The sequence below is a fragment of the Myzus persicae genome, unplaced genomic scaffold (genome assembly GCF_001856785.1).
Source record: "Myzus persicae strain clone G006 unplaced genomic scaffold, MPER_G0061.0, whole genome shotgun sequence".
In the NCBI taxonomy this organism is placed as follows: domain Eukaryota; kingdom Metazoa; phylum Arthropoda; class Insecta; order Hemiptera; family Aphididae; genus Myzus; species Myzus persicae.
Genome location: NW_019103585.1, coordinates 207,399 through 222,807, shown reverse-complemented (window position 1 = coordinate 222,807; position 15,409 = coordinate 207,399). Strand labels below are relative to the sequence as shown.

Sequence of the window (15,409 nt, the reverse complement as noted above, 5' to 3'; positions counted from 1 at the left end):
ATTACATTTTTTTACAGCCAAATATTTATTTTCCCAAGAATTTAAAGAATTCTGTATAAAAGTCGAATTTGAACCAATAAAGTAATAACTAATCAGTTTTAGTATAAATAAATTCGCATTTAAAATTATAATCTGCTGAATGAGTACCCTGCAAAATATTTGTCCACTATAAAATAATACTCAGCACATCTAAATTCATAAGGTCATAACTGAAATTATCTATTTGTACGAAACTCGATTATTTTATAACTATAGGTCAATAGCTTTTGTGGAAATAATCAAAATAATATTTAGTTTCGGGATTTGAAATTAAAACTTTTTTTGCCATTTAAAAAAAAAAGAAAAACTTTAACTAGGTATGAAATAAATATTTTTTTTTCCACCAAATATGTCAGTTTGTAATGACTTTAAATCATGTGGAAAAAATTCAAACAAAGTTATTACCTTCCGAGAAAAAGGATGTTTACCTTTAAAAAAATCACTCACCTAGTGTATAATAGTATACCTATGTACAGGAAAATTCTCCAGTGTGGGACGTTCACTGTCTAGATTTCGTGGATTGTAGTCAAACAGCCAGTATAATATAATGAACACATTACGTGTAGAGAATCAATCACATCCTAAATAGTACTTCGATACACATTTTATAATATCATATTATAGGATGATATCGGCATGACATGATATTATATTAATATATACATGACACTCGTGATTTCGGAATATTGATTGTATACTCAAAGTTTTGTTTTAAAACATTTTTTTTCCACAATATAAGAGTTATCAGCTGTATCGAGAATTCGAAAATTTCGCACAATTTTCAAAATGTGAGATATATATTTTATAAAAACTATACTAATCGAGTCAAATAACTTAAGGCGAAAGTAAAAAGTCGGTTTGGTTCACACACTGCTGCAGTGTAGTTGTAGCTTACATTTACGAAGCAAAAAAAAACGTTCCAAATATAAAACTTTTCATCAATTAAATTTATTTTAATATGGTGAAATAAGGCGTGTGCGGGTCTTAGACAGATCACATCGCTTACGCTTAGTAATATATTATACTGAGTTTGACTCGAAGAAAGGTATTGAAAACGATTTATCATATTTTCGATGGGTATCATAAAAATATTTTAAGAACCAATATATTATATTTTTTCTCACTCAAACCGCTGGAAAATTGTTAAAAATCAAAAGGAGTGTATTCATTTTTTTTTCAGAGGGAATTTCCCAGACGAGTGAAATCATTTGCAAAGAGTGATGGCACACAGGGGACGAATATACGGCAATACACCAATATACCATGTTTATAACCGGAGACGTATTTGAAGGATTTATCTGGGTATATTATATTGCAGTAAATAATAATTATTAATAATTATGTTTGGCGAGACTTTATAGTGTACCCACTGGCCACTGTAGATAATGGTTGTAACAAATAAGCCGAACTGCCGAACGCCATTTTATTATAATACCTACATTATATTATATATTATAATATTGTAAATAATATTGTAATACCTATAGCTCTGTAAAATAAAATAATGTATAACACCAATTCGATGTCATCGACCGACTGAATATATATATATTTATATTTTAAATTATGGCCATTTAAAAGTTCGTAAACCGGTTCGACGGGAATCGGTAAGCGTAAGCTTTAAAAAAAACAATATATATATTAGGTATATTATGTATTATAATATTATATTATAAATTTTACCTTTATAAACTGCATTTAATAAAAATTAACGGTCGCCGCTCGGATACATATGAGGTGCATAACATCTATTAAAATTGGAATTATATGAATTCCTCGAGTATTATATTTTTTACTGAGTGCATTGCAATTATTAGTAATACCCAAGCCGCGAACCGAGTATAATATTGTTATTTATTATTAATTCGGATGCTATTTTCATCGATTAAACTTTTCGTCCAAACAAACTACGCAGTTCAATTGAAATGATATTTTATGACGGTGAAAATAAAAATCGGAATACTAAGCTGCAGATATCATATAATAATATAATCTTTAGTACATAGGAATAAACATGAGTTCCATAGCCGTCGATAACAGAGCCGTAATACTTTGAGCCCTCCATAAAAGTTTGTACAAAATAACGCATGGCCGTGTAACAATAATAAGCCATAAGTGATTATTATTTTTTACATGCAAATAAAAACTGCTCAGTATAAATTTAAAATAATAAATTGTATTCTTAATACGTATAGACAAGATGGCTCGTCCTATTTATGCGAATATATACCCATATCATAATAGTTCTAATTAATTCACAACCTATATGTAATAAAAACTATTGAGAACAATAATTGCATCCGTGTTTTCAAAGAGGCTTTTTTGAACATTTTGATTGTAATAGGAAAGTTATTACTATTGTTATTAATTTAAAAAAAAGAACACATAATTCCTTATTTTAAGTTACGTAAATCAATCTAAAGTTAAATTAAATCCGTTTTCAGTGGCACTTTTCATAATGTGTTAGGTTCTCCTATACACATGTAAAAACAAATAAATATTTGATTTTACGAGAGTTTCAGTCAGACTATATAGTGTTGGGGAAAAAACCCTTGGTTAATTTATATTCAAAGTTTATATAGATTACATTTAGAACTGATAAATTCCAATGAATATTCATTGAAATTTATAATATTTATCAATTGTATAGTAAATTATTGTTATCATAAAACGACTACAAGTAATCTAAATTTAAAATGTATCAACGACAATTTAAAAAATATATATTTATTCCTTAATAATATATTTTGTACTTAACCTCATTTAGATTCAAGATAAAAGGTAAGGAAATTACATTTTTGATCTTTAAATTGTACTCATAAACCTCAAACACCTGTCGAGAAATGCTCAACCCCTTCTCCACCACCAGCAAAAATCAATCATTTCGAACCTCACCATGGAGTTCGTTTTTGTCCAACACTCCACGATCAAGATAATTTTGGTCACGGGGCCAAACAATGTTAGGGGCCCATAAACATAATCAAAATATTGGTGATCCACAAATAAAATATATATCAGAGATAGAAAAGATTTTGACATTTTAACATTAATGATATACTTCAATAGGTAAAAGTTCCTCACTATTATAATACAATTTTTTTTAATGTGTTTTATGAATAAGTAATAACTTTATGTTTTTTCATCAAAAACAGTTTTAAATTCCATTTCCTCACTATGATCATGCCGCAACTCAAAATATCATGATTACTATACTATAATAATAATAATAATAAAATTAATAACTTATTATTATCCATTATCCATAATATACTTTAGGAAACAAACTATCCTCCCGAGTGCCACTATTGTTTGATATCCGTTGTGGGCCCAGGACCATGCCCCCCCTGCCACCTTTAATCCGGAATTATCGAAAGTAATCGCATTTTATATTTTTGGTCGGGAAAACATTACATGTATGCTGCATATTGTCTTGTAAAATGTCGTCGCAACTGCAGTTTTAGGCGTGAAAGGTTATGACTTATGAGTATAGGGCTTTCATAAATCGCTACTTGGCACTCAAATATCGTAGTTTCTAAGTATATTATTATGTACACCAAGTAGGTACCTAAGATAAACGTCAATCGTGACAGCTCAAAACCGCTCTGGAACACTGTCGTCAATCCATCAACATTACAATAATAATCATTATAATCGTTGCGATCAATAAAATAGATTGCATTAATTATCATTACAACAGTTATTATTACGTACTATGCATTCCGAACACCGGTGCAGTAGCGACTATAACGTCGAGTCTCGTCCAGGTCCGATTTCTTTAATAAATTCAAACCGTCCCGGTTTTTGTATATATTATAAAATACAATAATAATAATATTCGACATGCATATACTTACAGTGAATAATATTATGATATTTTATATATTTTTATATTTTTATAACATGAGGTACAAAGCGAGCATATTTTGTGTACCGACTATATATACTTAGTATGTTTAGCAAAAAAATGTTTCTCGTCCGATGTATGTATCCGAATACTACCTATAGGTACATATACTGCTGCTGCACCTTATCGTTAATGTTATATTTTTTATGCGCAGCACGGTTAAAATATCGTTACGATCGGATTTGCGGATGATTAAGGCGTTATAGATCGCGTTATAATATCAACCGATCGAGTTTTATTTTATTACAATATGTATATAATATTATTTATCAGCGTTCACCGTTACATCGTTTCCCGATGAAATATGATTCGCTGACGGCGTCCAGACCGGTACCCCGACACGCCGCTCCTCTAAAATCACACACACACACACACACACACAAATACTATTTTTATATGTATATTTTCCTGTACATAATATACATTGCATGTTATATATAGGTTGGTAACAATATAATATATATGCGGCCGGTGTAATAAAAAATTAGAATATTTCAATTTAAAATCACGCGAAATAATTATCAAACCCATCGAGTTCTAGAAGACTACCGCCAGCCATAATATAATACCATAGTCGGTATAGGTGTAAAATATTACTCATACGCTCCAAAACTAGTGTATGAGGCGCATATCGAATGAAATTCATAAATTATTATTATTATAAAAATTCGTTACGTAACTATTATCTAGATTTAGCTTTAAGAATAGTGCATCGAAACTTGTGCGTTCAACGTATGATTTTAGTCAACACGACGACGCTGGTAATTATGTCTAAAAATTAATTATAAAAACAAAATAAGGTTCTTGTGTAAGAATAATTTACAAAAAATGCTTCATTAGATTTAATTAAACTAAGTAATAAAGATTGACAGATACATTTTGTGAAATGTAATTTTTACTTAAGGATGTATAATGTCAAAGAACTAAACTACTTACTTATAGAATGAGTCATAATACCAATTGTCTCGAAAATATAAGATTATTGAGTATTGAATGACCGATTATGATTTTTAAATATTAATATTGGTCGTCAACACTTAAAAAATTTAAAAAAAACTATTGATCGTTGATATTATTTTTTTTGATTAGGGAGGGGAAGTCCGCAACCATGTACAATGGATTGTTATAGAATTCAGACACTAGTGTCAGGGCAGTAGGCGAGGTATAATGCGTAGTACCTACGATTATTGGAATTAATGTGTTAAAAAACAGTCGGTTATTAAGGTCATATAATATATCTGTTCGAACGAATTAATGCATTATTTGGATGATTTTTTGAAAACTCGATGGCTTAATAAATTCTACAATTAAAGATCACGGTAAAAAAAAACATAAATGTCAGTACCTACTAATATGGTTATACGAATCCGAATTAAATACTTACAAATATACGGTATTACGGTTCAAATTATAGGCTACAAAACTATCATAGATTTCACAATCATTATTTATTATAGTATTTTGAATTTTTCGTACAACCCATTATTTAAGCCCATCGGTTTAATGCGTTTTTCGTTTCGATTGTGCAGATGACCTATATAACATTATTATGAATTACAAACTGTTCGATTGTACTTGGGCGGTTCCGTTTTTAATCTTTAGTGGCAATGGAATTATAATAAATAATATAATATAACTCATGTTGCCAATATGTTGAGTACGCGCCTTGAATGAGCACACGTGCGGAAAGTTGCAATTTTTTTCCACCTTAAAAAAGTATTGCTGATATTTTTTTTCGAAGTTGGTTGAAAAATAATAATATGACACAATAATTTATAAATATTATCGGATAAGTCAAGCAGCCAACTCCGCGTACGTTAATAGGATTCGCATAATAATATTAAAAAATAATAAAAATAAAACGTCGTGATTATTTATGATAAATTTATTATTATACATAAGTAATAAATTTGAATAAAAATCGTATTTCAAAAGCTACCTATTATTATATGAGTTGGGAGAAAAGTCATCGACAAAGTCGATCAAGCAGAGACACTATGCTCTGTGTGATGTCCATGAACTTGGCATTGTAAAGTAAACAGTCCACTTTGGAAATCTTCCAACAATTTTATTGATAGTTATTATTACTGTTAATAAATTTGCTCTGACAAGTTCACGGACATCTCTGCATAGCCAACGGTGTATTTAATATATTTAATATTCATATATTAAATTTTATTTATATAAATATAATATTATAGGCGCTCGACATTGCCGTAAAAATTTCTATATAACATACATACTATTATAATACGCACTGATTTATTAATTTTTTAGGAACCACATTTTAAATTTTATGACTGCATAATATCAAATGCCTAATAATAATATATCAACATCAATTTAATTTCGATACTGTTTTTATGCATAATATGATGTAATATTTAAAAAATAGTTCACAAAAATCTAACCTAACCTAACGAAAAATAAAAAACAAAATCCTAAAGTAAATAAATGAAACTGAACTTAACACGCGTGTTCACTTAACCATCAATATATTGGTTATATTTTATTATCGTTTTTATTGTGCGTAAAAAACTGTGTGTCGTCATTCGTCGAGTAACCTCGTATCACATAACGTGGGCTTTTCAAATATCTGTCCTCTCTGCGAGATGAGTACCAAAGACTTCCCGAAGTTCAGTCAACTAAAAAATCCATAAATAATATAAGTATGGATATGGGACATGTGGATTTATCACAAGAAAATGTAGTGATACATTTTTAAGGTTATATGGGGCAAATATTGATATAATAATAAATAGTATTAGTGATTAATTATTGATAATTAATGATATATATTCAATTTAAAATAACAGTTCACGGTATTAATATTGTTAAGTTTGGTGACTTATTAATGATTAAGTTTATTTAACATTATTTTATAAAACAGTTTTTGTACATAACCTTAAAAAGGCACCGTATCATCTTTCTCTAATTACGTTCTGTCTTCCCCGAAAAATTGCAAGGCCGAATTTCAAACTGGTACATCCATTCATATATTATCTATAGAAAAATCAGAATCGCGATCGTGGAATAACCTAAAAAATGTCATTCTTTGGAACTAATATATATTTAAAGTCATAATTATAATTAGAGCTGTGCATTATTTTCAGCTTATTGTAAAACGTAGCTTTCTTGTCAGACAGTTTGAATCATGAAACAACAAATTCGATTTTGAAAATTTTATTTTTTATGTTTTACCTACCTTGTCGCCTATCGGTTTTTTTGATAATTATTTTGAATTTTTATTGCATTTACATAAACAGCATTGTTGAGAATTTTGAATGCATTTTTTTTAAATGTTCAGCCCGTTCGATTCACAGTCATCGTGTAAATAAATAAATCAATTAATGTAAATCGTTAAACCATGATATTCACATATACTCTCGTTAAAAATCATCCTAACAGATCGATTGCAACGTTATACATTTAAAATGTTTGTTTTATGTTTTTATTAAATGTATAATCGTACGTTATCCCCTTTAATGTGGCGCACACCGTGTACTCTTCTGACCGCAGTGCTACCTATTTGCTTTAAATCGCGTTTTTTCCTCTTCTCGGTGTTTTTAACAGACGTGGCGTTCATTTTCCGCTGTAGAATACAGGAGTAATATGAGAAATCGAATGATCAGTGTTTAGTTGTAATAAATTATGATTATATTGCATTTCTCAGTGAAAACAGAATTTTATGGCGGACGACCATGAGTTGCCGTAGTGGAATTCAAAGTTTAGAAACGAACGATAAGCATAAGCGACGAGTCACATTTCCCCCCGATAAAACCTCAACAACCCCAAAAACGTTACCTTTATATCGTCTCGATGAAAAATTCGTACAAAATGTTATATACATGTTATATTTCATACATATACTACGGACGGATAATACTAATAACAATAATAAACTCTCAATAATAATGTTATTATAATGATCTCCCGAGCATGCCGGAACCGCCGTTGACGCGCACGCGCGCGATCCGACGGCGCGTAAAAAATATAATCGGCGACGGATCGGATTCGAATTTCGAAACCGATACGGGAACAAAACACGAGAACTGGTAATATTATTCGTTGAGTTATAATATAATATAATTTATATTAGGTATAGAATATTATATGTAAACGCGACGAATATATTACATTTGTATGTATATATATATATAGGTACTTACTGTCGTAGTCTAGTCGGTTGCAACTGTCGGCTACAATATTATGTCGTAGATACGGCTGGCGTGCAGGTATATATATATATTCGTTGTATACGGTTCGTCGCTCTCGTCGGTGTTTGGATACAATTTTGAAATATGACCTTTGCTGTGGGAGTGTAGATGACGAGTATTATTTGGTATATTACACGTAGGTAGGCTGGTACCTACTTCATTCGGTTGAATATCAGTTTGCCCGCGGAATTCCGGCATCGACTTGATTTCATATATTATTTTATTTGGATATTATAATATCAATTGAGCCTAGACATGCGGTGCATACCTTCTACCTAGACACGGCTCAATTTTGGGCAAAAGAATAATAGGTATTTAATATAACAATATACGGGGAATTGTAAATTCCGCCCGAAGTGAACGGGTAAAAATAAGGTCTATGGTAAATTCCGCCCGGGAAAATAAACAATTTACAAAAATGGACTTGTAAATTCCACCCTGAAAAAAAAATATTTTTGAACTAAGCGTTCCGTAACTGTGCGACTCGACCGTACTTTTCGCCACGCTGTGTATTATAGACTATAGGTAGTATTTGGAAATTACAAAATGTTCGAACGTGGAACATTGGTATCATAATTTTTGGGTTTAAAACAAATTTAAAAATGTTATCAACTGCAGAATGGATTTACATGGATGGTACATTTTAATATAGTTCTAAGTTTTTTTTACAACTATTTACTATACATGGCTATTTTAATGGCCATCATATACCTTTAGTTTTTTGTTTATTTAAAGCAAAAACTCAAAATATATATTGCAGTGTTTCAAATTAATATTTAATCTTTGTATTCATGATAATTACTTATTTGAGCCAAAGTATGTTGTCATTGACTTCGAAAAAGCTATACACAACGCATGTAAACCCATCTGGCTGAATATTCAAATTTATGGTTGTCGTTTTCATTTATTACAATTTTGGTATAGGTATGTTCAAGCCGTAGGGTTAAGTGTAGAGTATAAAACTAAAGCCTCGAAAATTAGAAATTGGATGGTTAAATGTTTCGGATTAGTTTTTTAGAGCCCGAGATGGTTTTTTATTACTTTGAAGTATTTTTAATAAGTTCTAAGCCAAATGACCATAGATTAACACAATTTTCAGATTATTTATTAAATAATTATATAAGTAATGACACAGCTTTTCCTCCAAATATATGGGCTGTTGCCACAGCAGATTTGAACAGAACGACCAATGCTTGCGAGTCATTTCATTCCCATTTTAATAAAAGTTTTGATTCTAATCACCCTCATATTTTTATATTTTTAGACAGACTTAAGCAAATTCAATTAGAAAATTACATAAAAATAAATAGTATAAATGAACCTCATAAATATAGAAATTTGAAATCAAAAAAAATATATATAAACATGCAAAATATAATTAGAAAATATAAAAATAATGAAATCTCAATGGATAATTATGTAGAGGACGTGGATCATTATTTTGGGGATTTTGACAAAAAAATAATAATCATCATCAATTTTGACTCGTATTTATTATAAATATTAGGTTCTACTTTTAAGATTTTTTTGAATTAATATGTGAAATATACGTTTATTTAAATACTTATAATGATTAATCTATGTTATTTATCATATAATTATTAATAACTAGGTACTTACTTTGTAAAAACTTTAAAGTAATAAGAATTTTTTACTTATAGGCAGGATGTGTTTATTAATTATAATTTTTATACGGGCGGAATTCACATGTACCTACCTTATTTTACCTTTAGTTCATTTCGGGCGGAATTTACCATTTTCGAGTGGAATTTACATGCGCACACAATTTATATACGTTACCACATTATGCATTAATATGTTTATTTATAATTTATGTTATTTACTTCACTATTCGTTTTAGTTTGGTTGTACACTGTCAAATGAATGATTATAAAATATATATTTAATATGTGCTGCCTGAAAAAAAAAATGATATTATATAATACCTATACTAATATAGGTACGTTCTCTGTTTTTATACAGACGACTTGTAAAAACATAAAAATACTGAACTATAGAGCTCCATGGGTCGCTAACCTTCTCCAATAAATGAGCTATTTTAAACATTTTAACGATCTGGTGATCGACCATCACTATTTATTTACGTATATTACTGATATTCTTACATAGAACAATAATATATTATACATCGTATTCTTCTTCTAATATTTCTTCATTAGAAAATTTTATTTTTTCTTCTCTAATTATAATACATTACTCTGTATGTAAAGTGCAAAAGTTTGGTTAAGATAACTCACGTGAACAGCCAATAGCTATTTAATTCATTTTTAATACGATCGACCAATATTCTTCTAAAGTCTCGATAGACTGGTTGGCGATCCCTGCTTTAGAGTGTAGGACAGGGGTCACTAATTGGTAGTTGCGGTTTGGATACGGACCGCGAACATTATTTTATTGACCCTCATGTGTAAATATAAAAACTATAGGTGTGTCATATAAAACATTTTGACAAAAAAATTATTCAAATATTATTGATACAATTAATAGGAAGGCAGGTTTAAAAAAAATTGTATTTATTAACGTGTGTAAAAGTTATTAAAACTGTTTGGAACCGAGGAAAGTTTAGTAAATTTCAAAATGGACCTCTTTGAAAATTAGTAGGTGACCCCGGGTATAGGACATTTTTAGTGCAGATGGATAGGTATGAGTAAGTTAGGATTACCTAAAGATTAAAAAATTACAAAGTTAAAAAATAAAAATGTATATAATTATATTATAAATGTATTATGTAAGACATACATTTATTAAGTATAAAAATTTTACACGTGAATAATAAATATTATTTCCAATTTTTTTTTCCATCAAAACACAGATTCTTCATACGAGTAATACTAAAAACTTAACTCAATTATAATATATATATATATATATATATATATTATGCTACAGCGATGTATTATTATTATAATATATAATATATATAATGATATGTACAAAAAATAAAATATACACTGTATAAAAATATAGTAAAAAAAATAATCATAGAAAAAAATTATAAATGATGATAATAATAAAGTGACTAGAATTAAAAATACTACAATAGACAATATAATAATTATAATATTATATTTAATATTATACACACGAGCGCGACTCCACAGAGATACGCGTGTTTAGATCGTCATCGCTGCGACACGAGTAAAAAAAAAAAATTCATCAACCGTTTAATACTATAACATTACATCGATCGAGGTCGAAAAATCACCGCATAATGCACGTGTACCAGAATATAATATTGCACCGCGGTTGAGACACGAACAAAATTAAACCAAGAAATATTAAACGCGAATACTTATACATTATGTTAAACTAACAGATGATGAGATAATAATAATAATATAATGATGATAGGTAATAATAGTAAATAGCAAATAGTAATAATCTTATTATTCTTATTTTAATAATATTATAATATAAGACCCTCGCTCAGGTAGCTCGGCGTGCTATAACATTCACACGATATTATAAAATATTTATATATATATATATATTATTATACACAGTACACTCACATATACACACGCGCGCGTTAATTGACGACGAGTACGATACGAAAAAATAAAAATACGCGACGACACATTAATTACGTCCGTTTTACGACATTGTTACTCCGAAAACTCGTAAAATTTTTTTTCTTCTCCATATCATATAATAATATTATGTTCGACCGGGTCGTAAAATCACGAAAATCGATAAAAGCCTAAGTGCTCTCTTGCGTATTGTACGTATTGTTTGTTTCCCCGTCGTCGGGCTCACGCGTAATAATTTACGATGATAATATTATTATTATTTTATAGGTACCTAATAATATGATTATCGTCGACGCCGCCAACGAGGTGTGTTACACGGCGGAGTGCGGAAACAAGTATCCGGCAAGTATGCGACGAGTGGTGCACACGAGTCGTATATTTTCGTGTAGTTTTTCCGCTATCGGTATTTTTTCTTTATTTAATGATTAAAAATACATGACGTGTCTTAAGGGCGCGCGAGGGAAACAGTAGCCCTCGGAGACGAGCCGCCACCCACGTCACGCCACCACCCCACGGCAGCAGCCGTTCACAAGCCACCCCTGCTGCTGCAGTCGTCTACGGATCCCATCGACGAACAGTCTTCGGAATCGCCCCCGTAAGACCGCTCTTCTTCCGGTGGCGAACTGCCTGCGGCGGCTGATGCGGCGTCAGCGGCGGCGTCGGTCGGTGGCAGACGCGACGACGGAGAGCACTCGGGACACGCGCCGCCACGACCCTTGTCCGTTTCCGGGGCCATGTACACCTTACCGCACTTGTTGCACTCCTCTTGGGTTTCACCTGCGGAAAAAGACGAAAAAAATTAAAAACATATTAATATATTATAATGCACGACGACTAGATCACATCGGGATAACGTCATTGCATTATAAATACTGTCGTTATTAATGGTTGCTGCGGCGTGAGCGTATATTATTATCATATAGTATACAGGTATAGTGGTTTATAATAATATAAAGGGACTTGGGGTTCGGTGGCATGGAAACACTTAAAAAAATATAGAAACTCGCAAGCATAACATAATATATACCTAGTAACACGAACTACAATGTATACCCTTAACGTCTTATCATTTCTATAATTTCTCTAATTATAATTTATGTCATATTATGTGACATCAAAAATACGCAGAGTGATAAAGTGATTTCGATAACCGATGCTATACATGTCGACGGTTTTCAACCATTTTATACCCTATAGTACTATCCACAGGGTTTCAACATTTTCAAGTACCACTTGAAAGTATATTATAATACTAAATATTATGTTGAATATTGATAATAATTGTAATTTGTGTCTTCAAAGTATGAGCTTTCCGCGTTCCACTAGTGATAAGTATACGTATGCCTCCTACCGATTTAGTATCGATGCTATATACTTGAACATAAAATAATATGTTGCCGAGTATAAGTTTATATTTAAAGTAGACGACTTTTATACATGCCACACTAGTGTCCACACTATGTTATACTACGTCATCGATTAATATTTATGTGTGGCCACTGGCCACATAAGAAATTCAGAGGCTAACAAAATGTGAAGTACATGTTATTTAACAAAACACAAGGGAAAATCAAAAATTCAAAAGAAAACGTATGAAAATCTAACTTAGTTCCTCATAAAAAAATTATTTTCATGTCTGTGGCCTCAATAAATTTCATCCACGGCCCACGAGCCGTCATTTGGTGACCACTGTGCTATTCTTTTTCAAACAAGCATACCGTGTATCGTGTGTAGATTATTGTGAACATTGGGCCTTGGCTTGAAAAAAAATCCCCAAAACAATGACCAGTGATTTTATTCGTCATATTTTGAAAGGAAACATACTCGAAATCTTGAGCTCCAATCACATTAATGCGATATTGCAATATGATCTGCGAGGCGCAGTCTGAAAATATTCGAATCTCGGTGGTCGCAGTCTCATAATGATATAGGTACCATATACATAATACCTATATGAGATAATATATAAATGTTATATTTTCTAACCGATTTCATTCAGTTGATTTGTGCAATTTGTGTAGGTATATCAGGGATTTTTGGAAAACATCATTATATATTTTATACAGTCCCGCCAAACGACAGAGTCTAATGGATATAATATATAGGGCCCATTGCCGTGATCCTCGGCTATCACACAATATATATATATCATTATACGTAGAGCATTATATTATTATAAGGGTTTAAGTGTTTTTTATAGGTCGCCAATTATTATCCGTCGCCGTTCGTTCGCCTATATACCTAAAGGGGGTAATTCGGTGGGCGTAAGTGCGTGTATAATAGGACGACCAAATGTACGCCGATGTCTATTAATTTGGGTAGTTTATTATTACTATTATTTAAGATGTAATAAAATACAGGCGCCACGGATAAATGCGAGGACAATTTTCGCGGCGAGCACACGGGACCGGTTCACGAAAAAGGTATGTATAGGTACCTACACACGGATTTCGCCAAGAACGGTGGATGAATAAGGCTTGAAACACCCCGTTTGTGGGCATTAAACGCGAGCGGTAGGTACATATCGTTCCGGCAGAGAATTGGCTGAGAGGATGAAAACATACAATACCCATAATATCGGTGTTTCACGATAGGTCTTAGACTTAGCCGCCGCAGCACGTAAACATGCGTAACGTGTGTTTACGCGTGAGGGAAAACGACGCCCACACGCCGTTTATAGTATAATGATAATAATGATAATAATAATAACATATCGTTTGTGTGAAAGTGTGTAGGTATATGCGAACGGCGGCAGCGTGGCGGTGGGAAAAAAATGGAGAAAAAATTCGTTTTAAGAAAAATATTAAACGTCATAATGGATTTGAGTTTCGGGTCGGTGACGCGGACTCTAGCCGCAGTGCGGCGGCTGTCAAAAAATAAAAATAAATCCTAAAGAAACAGCAAAAAATCTATACGAGCAAAAACTAATGACTATAACAATATCGATTACGACGCGCATCTTTCGTACGGGTTAGATTAGATATCATATATTCTATACGAATTTCCTGTCAGGCCGTTCTGTAATAACATTTTCCTCTCGGTTTTCCTATATCCGCTCATAGTCCATGAAATAAAGTTGTGCGTTTAAGCATGCGTATATACTTCACACATATTATAATCCTCACTCCAAAAACATCCAACCCGTCCATTGTTGATCCGATAAAAAAGTCATTGTTCAGCATAACCTAGAAAATCTCACTTAGGAACTGCGAATAATAATAATTGTAATTATTAAGTCTAAAACCATGAATTGTATGGAAATCCAATGATAATTATTTATGTAGCACCACCTGCTGCAGTGCAGCATTTAAACACTGCACTTATATTATAATAGTATGCGAGGCTGCGCAACTTCTACATTATGTGGATTAAAAGTACCTATATAATACGAATGTGGGGATATCTGTTATTTTATATTGATTTAATATTATGTTTTTTTTAAAAATAAATCATCGTTTGATGTACTGCCGGTGTCGGATGATACGCGCACTACATAATAATAATTTCCCTAATACGGCGTATAATACGCTTAGGTACATAATGCGTATAGAAAATTATCGTACACGAGTTGTCTGTTAATCTACATAATATTATTATAAATCGAATAATAAATTGATATGGCTGTGCTTATTATATGTATATAAACGACCCGGACCTGTGTTAGGTATGTATAATAATAATAATAATAATATGTATTT

General features: G+C 31.3%; 1 protein-coding gene across 2 annotated transcripts in view; it reads right to left on the bottom strand.

The window, feature by feature from the left end:
• Positions 1-11,789: 11,789 nt before the first annotated feature.
• Positions 11,790-15,409, bottom strand: part of LOC111034801 (zinc finger protein 235-like) — a 97,004-nt gene continuing 93,384 nt past the window's right edge. Inside the window, exon 8 of one of the 2 annotated variants that reach the window (XM_022316173.1) lies at positions 11,790-12,488. In XM_022316173.1, coding sequence (XP_022171865.1) covers positions 12,238-12,488 — 251 coding nt within the window. In that variant the 3' untranslated portion in view covers positions 11,790-12,237. The remainder of the gene's footprint in view (positions 12,489-15,409) is intronic. The other variant, XM_022316175.1, reaches the window with a different exon arrangement.